General features: G+C 36.9%; 1 protein-coding gene across 1 annotated transcript in view; it reads left to right on the plus strand.

Moving 5' to 3' along the window:
- The window catches only part of Themis (thymocyte selection associated), a 189,393-nt gene that overhangs the window by 56,911 nt on the left and 116,966 nt on the right, over nucleotides 1-15,516 (plus strand). The window contains exon 3 of the mRNA XM_078019210.1: nucleotides 5,490-5,948. Within this exon, the coding sequence (XP_077875336.1) occupies nucleotides 5,490-5,948 (459 nt within the window). The remainder of the gene's footprint in view (nucleotides 1-5,489; nucleotides 5,949-15,516) is intronic.

The raw sequence follows: 15,516 nt of genomic DNA on the forward strand, positions 1-15,516 counted from the left end.
GTACCTAACTTCTTCCTCTCAAATATTCAATTAATTCTGTGTAACATTTTCTTATACAAATTTAGACTTCCCTTGTACTATTTTTCTATAAAAATTGTTGGAATCACTCATTAATATTGCCCAATAATCCTATAATTGACTCAAAAATCTGAAAATTTTCTCAATTGGGACATTATTATTGTATATTCAAATAATTTGCTCAAGGTTTTTAAGGTGTTTTTTTTTTAAAGAGAGAGAGAGAATTTTAATATTTATTTTTTAGTTTTCGGCAGACACAACATCTTTATTTGTATGTGGTGCTGAGGATCGAACCCAGGCAGTGTGCATGCCAGGCGAGCGTGCTACCGCTTGAGCCACATCCCCAGTCCCAGGTTTTAGTTTTGTTTTGTTTTGTTTTTTTGATAGGTTATTTTATGCATACCATTTAAATCTGAAATTGAATACAGATACTTAAGTGAGAATTTCTACTAGAAGCTCTGCATTTGGGATGGTGTTGAAGAAGATAGTTTTGTAGCATATACTGACCTAAAAATGTCTTGGGAATGCAACAGAATGATAGAAAAGCTATGTGGAATGAGAATTGTAATCATGAAGTACATAATAACAAAGATGTTTAGTAATTTGATTGTAGAACAAAGTATGTTCAAAGAGGCAGAGGAACGCTCCACACCAATACCTGAGAGACCTTTGCTTTCCTTTTGGAGGGGCAGGATTCATAGTCAGAATACATGGCAATATAATTTATCTCCAAACTTTTTTAAACATACCTCCATCTGTTAGAAATTTTTGAATGTTCATATCACATATACATATATTGATCTAGTTAAATTGTGTGTGCAAGTGTTTGTGTATTTGACCTATCTTTACCTCTATCTCAAAGGAAAGTTTATTTATAATGATAGTGGATATGGTCCACGTTTTGATAGCTTTGAAGTGTTAAAAATGTTTTGGTCAATTTTCATATTTTTAAAACTAGAGTTTTTATTGGTACTTCATAATATGGCTAAAGTAAAACTTAGATGGGAATATAAAATTTAGTTTCATTGTTTTTGTTTTTGTTCAGTTGTGTTTTATATCCATTTAATAAGATTTACTTTATTTAAAGCCTACAATAATATATTCTGGAGACCTGCATAAATATATCCAGGTGATCTGTACTAAAAGTACTTGAATTTGTGTGGGCAGCCCTGCAAACCCTTCACCTGGTACAGTCAGTGCCAGGCCTCTTTCCAAGACCTCAACTAAGTATCTACACTGATGATTCTAGTGTCAAGTTGTGTTAAATAGAAGTAAAGTTCACTTTCTTATACTATTGAATTTTAAAAGTTAAATGTTTTTCTACATCCAAAGGGAGAATGAATGCTCACTTTGGAATCATTTTTGTTAGCTTGTTAAAGGCTCTACATGTTATGATTTGCAATAATAATGAAAGGGTGAAATATATAACTCCATGATTAAGCCCTTGAGCTTTGGAGGCACAAAAATCTATTCTGTCTTAGATAACAGAGAATTTATGGCATCTCTTCAAAGCTTTGCATCTTCATCCATGATATGTTAATGCTTTGTTAATATGAGCTACCTCATATTGCTATTTTGAAAATGAAATTATATAATACATGTAAATTGCTTCTATATGCTAAGTTGCTAGTATTTCACTAACCCTAATTTTGATGATGTGTGAGAAGAGGATGAGAATCAGTAGGAAATTCACTCCCAAGATTACTTATATTAGTTCACTTGCCAGGGAGTTTGGGATTTGTCACCAAAGAGATACCATGGGGAGAATCACAAATGACTTTGAGCAAGTGAGTGTGATGAATACAGTCTCAGAAGCATGTGTGGTATCATACACAGGATGCCACCAAGCCCTAGTATCTTCCCACAAGCATTCCTGTTGGCCTTGTGCTGAGGGAATTGGTCTGGGCAGTTCTTTTTTACCAGATGGAGCTGCAGGCCAGGCTGGCTTACCTGTTTGGTCACAGAAATCCTTCCTTTTGTCCCACTTGGTTTTGCTGGAGGTGGGAATCATGATGGTGGAGCATCAGGGAAATCTCCAAGGGCAGAATGTCCCTTCTTGCTGTGTGTTTTTTGTGTCTCCAATGTCACTGTCAATACCTGGAGGAGATACTGGGACTAGGTTGGAAGGAAGGTGACTTTGGAAACTTGAGGATGCCTGAGTTTCAGGCAGAATGGCCCAGAGCTGGAATGCACCATACTCCTGAGGGCATTCTTGCCCACCCTAAGGCAGAAGAAATAGATTTGGTCAAAGTTGAGAAAGCAGGCCAGGGTTTGAACCAGGAAAACAAGATTGTGAAATCTTTACAGTGTACATTCTGATATATTGTTAGGAAATCTAATTTTTAAAGTTACTATTTGGGTGGAAATCAATAAAGGAGACAGGAAACATACAAGACAAGAAGTCTGGTGGTCCTCTATTCTACGCAATGAACTGGGAAATGATTCTTGCTCTTCTCTCACTGGGGTTTTGTGAGAGGCTGATGCATGCAAAGGAGGACCATCTGGTGAGACTCACAAACATGTTTTGTGAACCAGAATAAACATGTTTTGTGAATGATATTCCTGTAAGTCATACGTGTACTAAGGAGGCAACTTGGCTTGGTGGCAAGATGCAACATTTGGATGTCAAAATCTGAATTGAGACTTTAGAGGCACAGTTACCACCTCTGAAAATTGTGACCATTTCCATATTTCCCAGAAATAGTATTAGCTTTACTGTGCTCAGAAGTTTGTTGTGAAGATGAATGATGCGTATGAAAAAAGTTTTCAAACTTGTGACTTTCTAAAAAAATTTCAGTTATTGCTGTCACTATTAATAAAAATGATTGTGAATCATTAAGAATTAGTTAAAAGTACAAACTCCTCCCAAACCTAAGATTCAGGAAAAAGATTCTAAAGAGTAGATTCACATATTAACTAATTTTCAGTAACTTAATTTATTGCATTTCTTTATAATTTTTATTTCTTAAGGGACATATTCTTTATGAACAATTTCTCCTGATTAAAAAAAACAATAAAATCTATTTTAATAGCTCACAATCCAAAGTGGAAATACAAATCAATTTTCTTCCTGATTTTTAACTTACTTAGAAATATCACATATTGGCTTATTTTATAAGAATTCTCATGACTTCTTAGCTCTTGAATTATGTTTTATTTCTCATTGGAAGAATAATAAAGCATATTTTCCCTGGTATTAAACTATTTATATTCTTTCTGGAAAAGATGGAGGAAGAATTGGTCAAATTTAGAGTTAACCAGTTCTGGTGATGCTTTAGTTTATATTTAATTTCTTTCATTGCAAAATTGAATTTTTAATATGACTCATATTAAAAAAAATTCTGCCCTAGTTTACATGGTATGAAATGGATGTTTATATAAGGGACTCTGGATTGGCCGCAATCATAGATGATGTGGTAATTTAATCAAATATTTTCCCTATATCCTGACATTAGTATGCTAACCTGTGTGCCACATCAACTTCTAAGAGAAAACACATTGATTCACAGATGTATTTTTCTTGCAATAAAGACATCCAACAAGACAGCACTGAGGAGTGTGATTAACTTGAAATAATAGTGGCCCTTAGGGTTTCTGGCTGTTTCTACTTCATAATATTTTAGATCTGTTATTACCTTAGGTGAACTCTATTCCCCAAAGAAAGATGACGGTGAATTAATTCTTTGGTGACTTATGTCATCAATATAGCTAGGATAAAAATAAAACTATGTGTCTCTACTTTTATGAGATTGTAGGTAGCTATTTTTTAAAAAACTTATTTCCCCAAAACTGCTGAATTTTCTATACGCTGATAATGATTGTGGACTCTTAGAAATAAATCTTCACACACTGACAAATGAGATTAAAATCACACACACATACACATACACACACTCTCACACACACACAAATTCATTTACTGTGGCAAATTCAAGTATACTATTTATTAGATTCTCCCTGATACAAGGCATAATAAAATTCTTTCAAAGTAACCATTTGTTTTCCTTTCTGCCTTCAAGTACACCTTGTAGTGGATGAACAGTTTTCAGTTTCTAAAGGTTTTCAGGATTGACTAGACATTCTAACTTAGTCATTCCTTATAGAATTATGTCACTTACATTTTCTTTAGGAAGTTTACATCTAAAAGTAATTGAAATTTCTTTTTATCATATGAGCATGATTTTTAAAACATCCTATTTGAAGTGCTTGTACAGTAATTCTAAATATACTATAACCTGGTTAACCAGGTGAATTTAATTGGAATACATTTGTGGAGTAAACTAATAAGCTATATCATTCTCATCAATTTTAAAATATGCTCTCTACTTAGAGCATGCTACTATATAATATTATTAACTTGTTTTTTTGAGAAAGCAGTTAACTAAATTTTCTTATTTTCTCTGCAATTTAACAAATTTATTCAAAAAATAAATTGCTGAAAGCGATGCAAAGCAGATGTGCCCATAAATAAAAACTAAGCAATTCAAACAGGAGAACCAGTTAAACATGCAACTATAAGAAGCTCTATCTCTGCACTGAGGCAATGATTATAGGGATAATATTAGAGAAAAAATTCAAATAGTGAAATTAACAAACATAAATTAGTGCAAAAGTGAAAACAGTGAATATGTTTAATGAAAAAGCTAAATAAGCAATAAATAAATAATGATAGTCAAAACAATGATCTAGCCTGGCATTTTCCAAGGAGGTATAAGGAGTACCAATATGCTGTGATATATTCTGTTATGATTTATGAATGTTTGTTTCCTCCCAGATTTTTACCATGAAAGAAATTCTACATGTCATATTCCCATTTTGTGAGTCATAGCGCATCTAATGTTTCTGAAATATCTTAGTCATTGGAACTATGCAATGTTTTTCCTCATGTTAAAATACACATAACATCAAAATTTTTAATCTTAAAGTATAGAAATTGGTGGACTTTGATATATTTACAATATTGTACAACCAGCATCATGATCTGGTTCCAGAAATACAAATTTTCAATTTGGCTGTGAATCAGTTTCCCTCTGGAATAGCTTTTAATTTTTGTGTCTCTAAAGAAGACATGTATGCAAAACCTAATCTAATTCAATATTTGATTTTCAAAAATTAAAAGTAAAAAATGTGATCTTGAGAAACTAATTGCCTTTGTCTTGATCATATTGGTAGTGGAGGCAGAGCCAGTACCACATAGAAAATTTCCATTTCCGGGAACAGGGCATTTTCTGTTTCAAGGTATTTATCCTTATTTCATTTATTTTTCCAGATCTGATAATCCAGTAATCTACAACAGTATGCCTACATTTTACCTAGAAAAAGTCAGGATTAAAAAATGTGTCTGTGATCTTTAGAAAAGAATGGTATTTCAGAAAGCTACATTATATTTGTTTTATGACTCTTCTTATTGTGATTTTCTTAAGAGAACTTTCATTGTAATGCCTTTCTAATTCACACAATTATGTTCTTAGGTCTCTTTAAGATTGTGGCTGATAAAACTCCATACCTTACTATGGAAGAAATTACAAGGACCATTCATATTGGACCCAGTAGACTAGGGCATCCTTGCTTCTATCATCTGAAGGATATAAAACTAGAAAGTTTCACCATAAAACAGGGTGAAAAAATTATGCTCAATTCAGTTGAAGAGATTGATGGAGAAATAATGGTGAACTGTGGAGTACTAAGGAATCATCAAAATCATTCATTTACTTTGCCTTTGGCACAAGAAGGAGAATTCTACGAGTGTGAAGATGAACATATTTATACCCTAAAGGAGATTGTTGAATGGAAGATTCCCAAGAACAGAACAAGAACTGTGAGACTTACAGATTTTTCAAACAAGTGGGACTCAACAAATCCATTTCCTAAAGACTTTTATGGTACTCTGATTCTCAAGCCTGTTTATGAGATTCAAGGTGTGATGAAATGTAAGTATACGTTTTAGAAGGAGGCTCTATCAGCATGAGATGGTGAGTTTGGGAAGGAAGAGTTTTAAAGAGGCTGAAGAGCAGGACTCTGTTCTTGTCTCTCAGACTTAGATTTCTCCTCTATACATATGCAAACCACATATCTATTGAGAGAATCAAATTGAATAGTATATACACAGGTATATTATAAATTGTATGGTGCTATTCAAGCATAAAATACAGTAACAGGTGCAGACAGAGCAAAATACTAATTCATTTAAAATTTTTAAATTATAATTTGTTATATATGACAGCAGAATGTATTACAATTCATATTACACATATAGGGCACAATTTTTCATATCTCTAGTTGTACACAAAGTAGAGTCACACCATTCGTGTCTTCATACATGGACTTAGGGTAATGATGTCCATCTCATTCCACCATCTTTCCTCTTCCCTACTCCCTTCCCCTCCCTCCACTTAGTTCCAGCTAAACATAGTTGGGAATGAACTGCTTTTTAAAATAGAGCACATTTGTTTAGATATTGGCTTTCTTGTATGGAGGTAGGTGAGACAGAAAGTGGTAAGGATGCAAAGTTTCCAAATCCTATTTTGTGATAATCATTTTCTCCTCCAACCACCTGTCAGTGGTCACAAATCCCTCTTAGTATGGAGTTTCCCTGACTTAAGGGACAATGATATAAAAAAAAATTACCACATAAGTGTGCTTAAATATACAATCTTCATTGAATTATTTATATTTTAAAATAGGAATATCTGGAGGGAGCAGTGTTACTCTAAAGTATTAACACCTCGAGTTCTCAAGATTATGACACATACATTGGGCAACTATGGAACAAAGGGCTCTGAACTTGGTATCAAAATCAATAACTTTCAAGTGGCAGCTTTGGATGAGTCATTTAAATTGTCCAGTGATAACCTTTTATATACCACATGGAGTTGTTTTGAGAGAGAAATAAGGTACTATTAGAGAACGATATATAATACACTTGAGAACGTAAAGCAGTGTGTGAAAACATTTGGTCAGAAGGTGTCTCCTTGGATATTTCAAAATCTATTTCTCTTTGCTGTCATTGTTATTTAGTCATACAATTAGGAAAAATAATATAAGTATTTTCACAAGTTGTAGATCTCTCTATTAAATTGTTTTCTCAAATATCTAACTGGAAATTGTTCAAATCATATTAAACTAAAGGTATAGGAGCTCCACTCACATTTTTTTTTAATATTACCAAAAAAAAATTGAGGTCACAGCAAATTTTTGACCTCACATTAGTGTTCTGTTAGGTGTCCCCAAACTGGCAACTGAAATGGGAGATTGATTTTTTTTTCCATTTTCATAAAAATAGATAATGTTTTCTCACTTTAAAATTCTGTTAACTTTTTAGAAAAAAAAAATTGGAATCCTCTACTTACCAAGTGGTGAGTGAGGGCAAACCCAAAAGCTAAGCATGAAGACTTGAGTTTAGATTAGGAATCAGGTTTTTGGAGGATGAATAGGAAATAGAAAAGGAAGGCACAAGGTTGGAGGAAGCAAAATCAGCTTACAGGAAAGCAGGCAGGCAAGAGGAGGGAGATCAAATTTAGGAGGTATTAGAAAGAAGAGTGGGCAATTTGAGACAAATATGGAAACATGCAAGAGGGAGTGCAGTCAATCACAGATGTTCTTGAAATATGTTCTAAGGGGTTGAAATTTATTCTAATCAAGACAGGGTTTTAAACTGGAAGATACAGATACGAATTTAGTAATATTAGTTGGGTTTATGGTAGGCTACTCAGGTTTAAATGATACAGATATCAATGGGAAAGACAGAGAAACATAGTTGGAACTAATGTTTATTTAGATGCACAGTCTGCAGGATTTGGAGGTATAGTGAAAGGGAAAAGCAGTCAACTTTATTCCTAGTCTTCTGACTTAATGTACTGGTTGGATGGAGGGGCAACTTATTAAATATAACCAGTAGAAGAATAGGAAACACTATCAGAATTGTTTAGGTGGACTTATTGTTGTTTCCTGCTAAACAAGATCCTAAAAGAAATTTTTGATTGCAATAGAATCCTTCACAAAATGTTTTAGTCCAGTTTCCATTCTTTAATGATATAGACATTAAATTTTCATGTTCCTTATTCTAGATCTTCATTTCTTGGATATTATTTTAGATGGTAGTTCTTAGTTACCTCAGGACAAGTGCTGACTGTTAGTACAAAAAGACCAGACCAGTTGCAAACTTCATGGGTCATTACAGCCTTTTATTCAGGAACAAGATTATACCTCCAACGAACCCACTTCCCTGGTGGTAAATGAGCCACTGAATAAAGGAGGAGTTTGGGCTTATATAGTTTATACTGAGAGGTGATTTAGTGAGCCTGTGAGTTTGGGCACTCAGGAATTTGGATTTTGGTTTGGGGGCCGGTGGCCAGGAGTTGGAGAGGGTTCATCTTGGAAGAGATAAAATCTATCAATGTATGGCTTTCTTTTTCATTCCCTTTTCTCAAGCCACACTATTTTGGGGTTTTTCATTTTCCATATCTACACTGACTTTCATGTGTATTGACTGCTGAATACACTGAAAACCGTAGGTGGTGTGCTCATGAACACCCCATTCAATATTTTTTTGTTGTTGTCATAGGCATTTCACCCTTAGATATAAAATGCGTGACAAATTGTGGTCTTGTTTCCGTGTCTTAGTTTTATCCTTTCTTCAACTGAAGACTCAAATACTCTGTGAAGTCGAGGGACCTTGGGAAGTTGTTTTATACAGGCCTTGAGTATAAGGCAGAGTCTAAACCCCTCTTGGCTGCAGTCCTTCCTTTCTAAAGTGACAAGAAAAAGAACAGGTCAGAGTGGGATAGAAGTTTTATAGAAACCTTAGGGAAAGTGCAAGAAGAAAAGGACTGGGGGCTACAGAAACCTATAAAATCTTGATTTCCTGAAAAGAGAACATGGCGAATAAGTAGAGAGAAGAGGGAATACAAAATATTCTACTAGAGTTACTAGAGTTTAATATGTCACTAATGTGACAACTTAGGCTTTATGAAAAAGAAAAAGAGCAGAAATATTTAAATGAAATATTTGTTTCTGGAACCTTTGATCAAAGCCCCATATAGGCCTAAAACCTCATTAACCTTCACCATATATTTAGTGATTTTTAAAAAATTATCCCTGTTTGGAAAATAAATATAAATGTCAATCCAAGACGACTAACTACTGGTCACATGTATGTCATTGGATGATATGTGTGTTCTTTTCACAGAAATATAAAACTCATATTATTGAAGAAAAACCTGAAAATATCAGTACTGTACAAGGTGTTTTTTTCATTTAGGAGAAAGCCTTAATGCTGCCCCAAACCTGGGAGTACATTCTTTGCCTAGATATATAAAATACTACTTCATTTTATAAATGTAGAGCTGAAATCACACAAGGAAAAGACTCAGAAAGGTAGCATCTGAGTATTGTACTTAGGTGATAAAAGATTAGCAGAAAACGTACTTTGTTTTTAGTATCAATAATTCCTTTTTCTCTCATTTAATTCTTAAAAATGATTTCAAAATTCATCAAAATAAAAAGTTTTATGCATAATACACAAATAAAAGTTCTTTTTAAAAAGCAAAAAAAAAGTAAAGAAAACTATAACAAAGTTATCAGCAAACATTCAGCCCTTGACCACTCCCAGATTTTCCCCATATTACCTCAGAGTAGCAAAATAAATACTTAATTTGAATTTTTTTTTTTTGGTATTTGCATTCCTAGTAGGAATGTTACTGTTTTTCAAGTCATTGACTTTAGATAGTTACAACTGACTTTTACATATGGCCATGAAAGGAGTATTCTTTTATAAGTCTTCTTTTCCTCATTCTCTCAGTATAAAGTAAGTAAGTTATTTTCATTGTTGTGACAATTCACTGCTGAACCAAGTGGTGTATCCGTTTTTCTGTAATGATTACCTTATTGTTTTCTCTCCTAAATCTCTAACATCTTTGTTGAAACAAAGCCACTCAATGTCATTTTCTACAGAACCCAAACTATCAGTAAATTAATATTCTTTTTTTTCCTGTGAAAGTGTTCCTTCTGAAATTACCCATTCTTTTTTTTTAATGTGGTACACTTTATTTTTTTTCTTTTCCTTTTTTTTTATTGGTTGTTCACAACATTACAAAGCTCTTGACATATCATATTTCATACATTAGATTGAAGTGGGTTATGAACTCCCAATTTTTACCCCAAATGCAGATTGCAGAATCACATCGGTTACACATCCACAATTTTACATAATGCCCTATTAGTAATTGTTGTATTCTGCTACCTTTCCTATCCCCTACTATCCCCCCTCCCCTCCCCTCCCATCTTCTCTCTCTACCCCATCTACTGTAATTCATTTCTCTCCTTGTTTATTTTCCCATTCCCCTCACAACCTCTTATATGTAATTTTGTATAGCAATGAGGGTCTCCCTTCATTTCCATGCAATTTCCCTTTTCTCTCCCTTTCCCTCCCATCTCATGTCTCTGTTTAAAGTTAATCTTTTTTTTCCTGCTCTTCCTCCCTACTCTGTTCATAGTTGCTCTCATTATATCAAAGAAGACATTTGGTATTTGTTTTTTAGGGATTGGCTAGCTTCACTAAGCATAATCTTCTCTAGTGCCATTCATTTCCCTGCAAATTCCATGATTTTGTCATTTTTTAGTGCTTCATAATATTCCATAATGTATAAATGCCACATTTTTTTTATCCATTCATCTATTGAAGGGCATCTGGGTTGGTTCCACAGTCTAGGTATTGTGAATTGTGCTGCTATGAACATCGATGTGGCAGTATCCCTGTAGCATGCTCTTTTAAGGTCTTCAGGGAATAGTCCAAGAATGGCAATAGCAGGGTCAAATGGTGGTTCCATTCCCAGCTTTCCCAGGAATCTCCAAACTGCTTTCCAAATTGGCCACACCAATTTGCAGTCCCACCAGCAATGCACAAGTGTATCCTTTTCTCCACATCCTCGCCAGCACTTGTTGTTGTTTGACTTCATAGTGGCTGCCAATCTTATGGGAGTGAGATGGTATCTTAGGGTGGTTTTGATTTGCATTTCTCTGACTGCTAGAGATGGTGAGCATTTTTTCATGTACTTGTTGATTGATTGTATATCCTCCTCTGAGAAGTGTCTGTTCAGGTCCTTGGCCCATTTGTTGATTGGGTTATTTGTTATCTTATTGTCTAATATTTTGAGTTCTTTGTATACTCTGGATATTAGGGCTCTATCTGAAGTGTGAGGAGTAAAAATTTGTTCCCAGGATGTAGGCTCCCTATTTACCTCTCTTATTGTTTCTCTTGCTGAGAAAAAACTTTTTAGTTTAAGTAAGTCCCATTTGTTGATTCTTGTTATTAACTCTTGTGCTATGGGTGTCCTATTAAGGAATTTGGAGCCCGACCCCACAATATGTAGATCGGAGCCAACTTTTTCTTCTATCAGACGCAGAGTCTCTGATTTAATATCAAGCTCCGTGATCCATTTTGAGTTAACTTTTGTGCATGGCGAGAGAAAGGGATTCAGTTTCATTTTGTTGCATATGGATTTCCAGTTTTCCCAGCACCGTTTGTTGAAGATGCTATCCTTCCTCCATTGCATGCTTTTAGCCCCTTTATCAAATATAAGATAGTTGTAACTTTGTGGATTAGTTTCTGTGTCCTCTATTCTATACCATTGGTCCATCCGCCTGTTTTCGTACCAGTACCATGCTGTTTTTGTCACTATTGCTCTGTAATATAGTTTGAAATCTGGTATCGCTATACCGCCTGATTCACACTTCCTGCTTAGAATTGCTTTTGCTATTCTGGGTCTTTTATTTTTCCATATGAATTTCATGATTGCTTTCTCTATTTCTACAAGAAATGCCGTTGGGATTTTGATTGGCATTGCATTAAACCTATAGAGAACTTTTGGTAATATCGCCATTTTGATGATGTTAGTTCTGCCTATCCATGAACAGGGTATATTTTTCCATCTTCTAAGATCTTCTTCTACTTCTCTCTTTAGGGTTCTGTAGTTTTCATTGTATAAATCTTTCACCTCTTTTGTTAGGTTGATTCCCAAGTATTTTATTTTTTCTGGAACAAGACAGGGATGCCCTCTATCACCACTTCTATTCAATATAGTTCTCGAAACACTGGCCAGAGCAATTAGACAGACGAAAGAAATTAAAGGCATAAAAATAGGAAAAGAAGAACTTAAATTATCACTATTTGCAGATGACATGATTCTATACCTAGAAGACCCAAAAGGGTCTACAAAGAAACTACTAGAACTAATAAATGAATTCAGCAAAGTGGCAGGATATAAAATCAACACGCATAAATCAAGGGCATTTCTGTATATCAGGGACAAAACTTCTGAAACGGAAATGAGGAAAAACACTCTATTCACAATATCCTCCAAAAAAATGAAATTACCCATTCTTACGCTACAATTTGAATTGGTTGTTTTGTAGACCTACTGCTCAGACACTGTCCTTCTGTTTAAAATTAGCTGGTAGTTTCCTTTTGATCTGCTTCTGTGTTAATCAGTGATATTTGCAATGAAATAACTTTCTCTTTCTTGATTTTCTTCCAATTCTGATGGTCTCATCCCCACTTGTTTCTGGAGAAAGTGCATGGGATATTAATTAATTTGAGAAGTTACAAGCTTAAAAAATCTGTATCCTACATAAACATTTGATTTATAGTTTGATTATTTATAAAAAGACTAAAAGGAAAGCAAGGAACCAGGAGACGGCGGGCAAGAAATGAAAGATGGAGACCAAGCAGAGTTACGCATGAGAGCTTATTTTAGTCAGAGCTGACAACTAAAGGCACATCTCTCTATAGATGGACACAGAAATTACAGGGGTTCTGTGACTTTTATGGGGCAGGGTCAAGGAATAGAGCTGGGTGGGTCTTAATGCAGGTAGTTAAGGGTTGCGTTGGTATGAGGGAGTGGTGAGCCTTTCTCAGAAAGGCCCTTGGGTGGGGAAGCCAAATTTTTCTTAAGATGGTGGCTGTCACTTAAGATGGCCATCCAGGTGCTAAGCAAGGACCTTACATTCCCCCCTTTTTTTGTTTGTTTTTGTGCCCCTTAAGGGACAGGGATGTAGATCAATCTTCTGTAGCTTCTTCCTGCTGAAAAAGTGTAGTGTCTATACCCTTGTTAGGGGCATGGGGTGTCATTGAGGCAGTGATGATGGTCAGGAGGTGCCGGGTGATGCTGATTCTGGATGGCCCAATTTTGGTGTGGGGTTGGAAGTCCTGTAACAGAAGCTGGTTCACGGTTTGTTTAGAGATCCTTTGATTGTGGTCTTGAATAAATCTAATGACACAGGAGGCAAGCATTAGCCAAAGGTCTATGACAAGGAAAGAGGTCAGGAAAGGAAGCGTCCACTGGAGAAGGGGGTTATTTCGCTGACATCTTTCAGTTCCAATGGCAGTGGGAAGCTTTGGGACCTGAAGGAGATCAGAGACAAAGGGGGCTTTAGTAACTGATGGTGGTAAAGAATCCGCTTTAGTAACTTGGTGGTAAAGAATCCACGCTCCTTCCAGATAACAGAGTGGGAGAGAAGTATGTAGAGAGCATATTTAGAGTCAGTGTAGACGATGAAGGAGGTTCCCTTTGCCAAAGTGGAGGCTCTGATGAGGGCAACAAGTTCAGCCTGCCGATTGGATGTATTTTAGGGGAGGGGAGCTGCTTCCACAACTGAGGTTAGAGACTATAGCATGTCCTGCCCAACAAACTCTGTCCTGAAGGAAGGAGGAGCCATCTGTGAAGGATGTATGTTGCCTGGAGCAAGGGGCCTTCCTGTATGTGGGAGGGATGTGGAAGAAACTCCTTCAGAGTTTCATTGCATGAATGGGTTGGAGAAGAGGTGGAAGAGTCCTTAGGAGCGGGGAGGAGATTAGCAGCATTTAAAAGTGAGCATGTGGGGAAAGTAAGACTGGGATCTTCCATCAGGGATACCTGTAGAGATAAAAGGTGACAGGGGGTAAGGAATGTCAGCCCTTGTAGGTGAGGAGTTCCTTTAGGTGATGGGGAGCCATGATTGTGAGTGGGGCCCCAAAGGTGAATTTCTTTGACTCATTCATGAGAGGCTGAAGCCAATGTTTGTAGGCAAAAGACCCATTCCCCAAACAGTAGGGTCAAGACCCTGTGATAGGTAAGGCACAGGGGCAAAGGTTGTGTATCTGAGGACACCTAGAGCAAATCCCTGTTTTTCAGTGTTGTAAAGGTGAAATGGGCTTGTGAGATCAGGGAGATAGAAAGTTTTGAAGTCATTCTTCTGTGTTGTAGCCAAGGGAAAGTTAAATTGACACTTTTTCCCCCTTAGGCCTTCTACCAAGCCTACTGAGCCTGTCCTTTGTCAATGTTAGCTTCAGTGTGGCCTCAGCCAGGGAGATCGCTACATAGGGTTTTACAATGTAGGAGAGTTCTGAGCCCCTTGTTTGTCTAGAAGTAGGGTCTCTGGAGGAATCCAGAGCTTTAGTGGCAAGTAGAAACTGGGCAGGGGAGCAAGAGGATCAGGATCCAAATGGAGTGGGGTTAAGTGGGTGAGGAGGCAGCCAAGAACTGAGTTAGATGGGATTGGGCTGTTCCCCATGTCCAGCTGGAATCTGGGACTGACAGAAGGGAGTCACCCACTACTTCCCTAGTCCCAGGATTGGTTGCCCAGCCAGGGCTTTTGTGAGCTTTGCTGAGGAGCTGAGAACTAAGTCCTGAGATTGAGCTTGCCAAGGGGAAGGGATTGGGAGTTCCCCATGGCAAGTTGGAGTGAACTTTACAAGGGGAAGGGATGGGTGAGAATCTTGGTGCCTGGCCAAGATCTAAGTTCTAGAGAGGAGAGGGAGAAGACTTGTGAGGAGGAGTGGAGGGGAACGAGAGAAGTCACTTACCCAAATGAGGCCACAGTGTGGATGAAGAAGACGAGTGCTAAGTGAATGAAAGAAGGTGTGTGGTAATTGTCCTGGGCCCTCTTGCCAGGATCCCAAAGCTGCTCAATTCCCTGGAGGGGAGAGCAAAGCTGATGGGAGAACTCGAGTCACTCGCATCAATGAAAGAAAAGTGGCACAGGACAATTCACACTCACACACACACACACACACACACACACACACACACACACACACCTACCTGGGATGAGAAGTGGGTTTATTTTTAGGAGGCTGACAAGGCTGCTCTGCAAAAATAGAGGGATAGCAGCAGCAAAGGGGGAGAGCAGTGTGATTAGGCCAGAAAATGGAGGGGATTTTTGAGACGGATGTGAATGGGTTCGTGGTGTGAGGCAACAGAAGGACTTGAAACATCCCATACAGTAGGGTCCACCTTGGAAGTGGGTAATGGGAAGGCTCTGACAGATGGAATAGGGGGTGGTCCTAAGATAAGGGTGTGGATCAGAGGAGCTGCAGGCAAGTCTGGATGGAAGGATATAGGAGGGGAGAAGGAAAGCATAGCCCCCAACTTTGTAAGGATGTCCCTTCCCACAAGGTATGCAGGGCACTATGGAATGACCAAAAAGGAGTGGGCAAAAATTCGAGAGCCATAAGTACAAACA

The sequence above is a fragment of the Ictidomys tridecemlineatus genome, chromosome 8 (assembly GCF_052094955.1).
Source record: "Ictidomys tridecemlineatus isolate mIctTri1 chromosome 8, mIctTri1.hap1, whole genome shotgun sequence".
Classification (NCBI taxonomy): Eukaryota; Metazoa; Chordata; class Mammalia; order Rodentia; family Sciuridae; genus Ictidomys; species Ictidomys tridecemlineatus.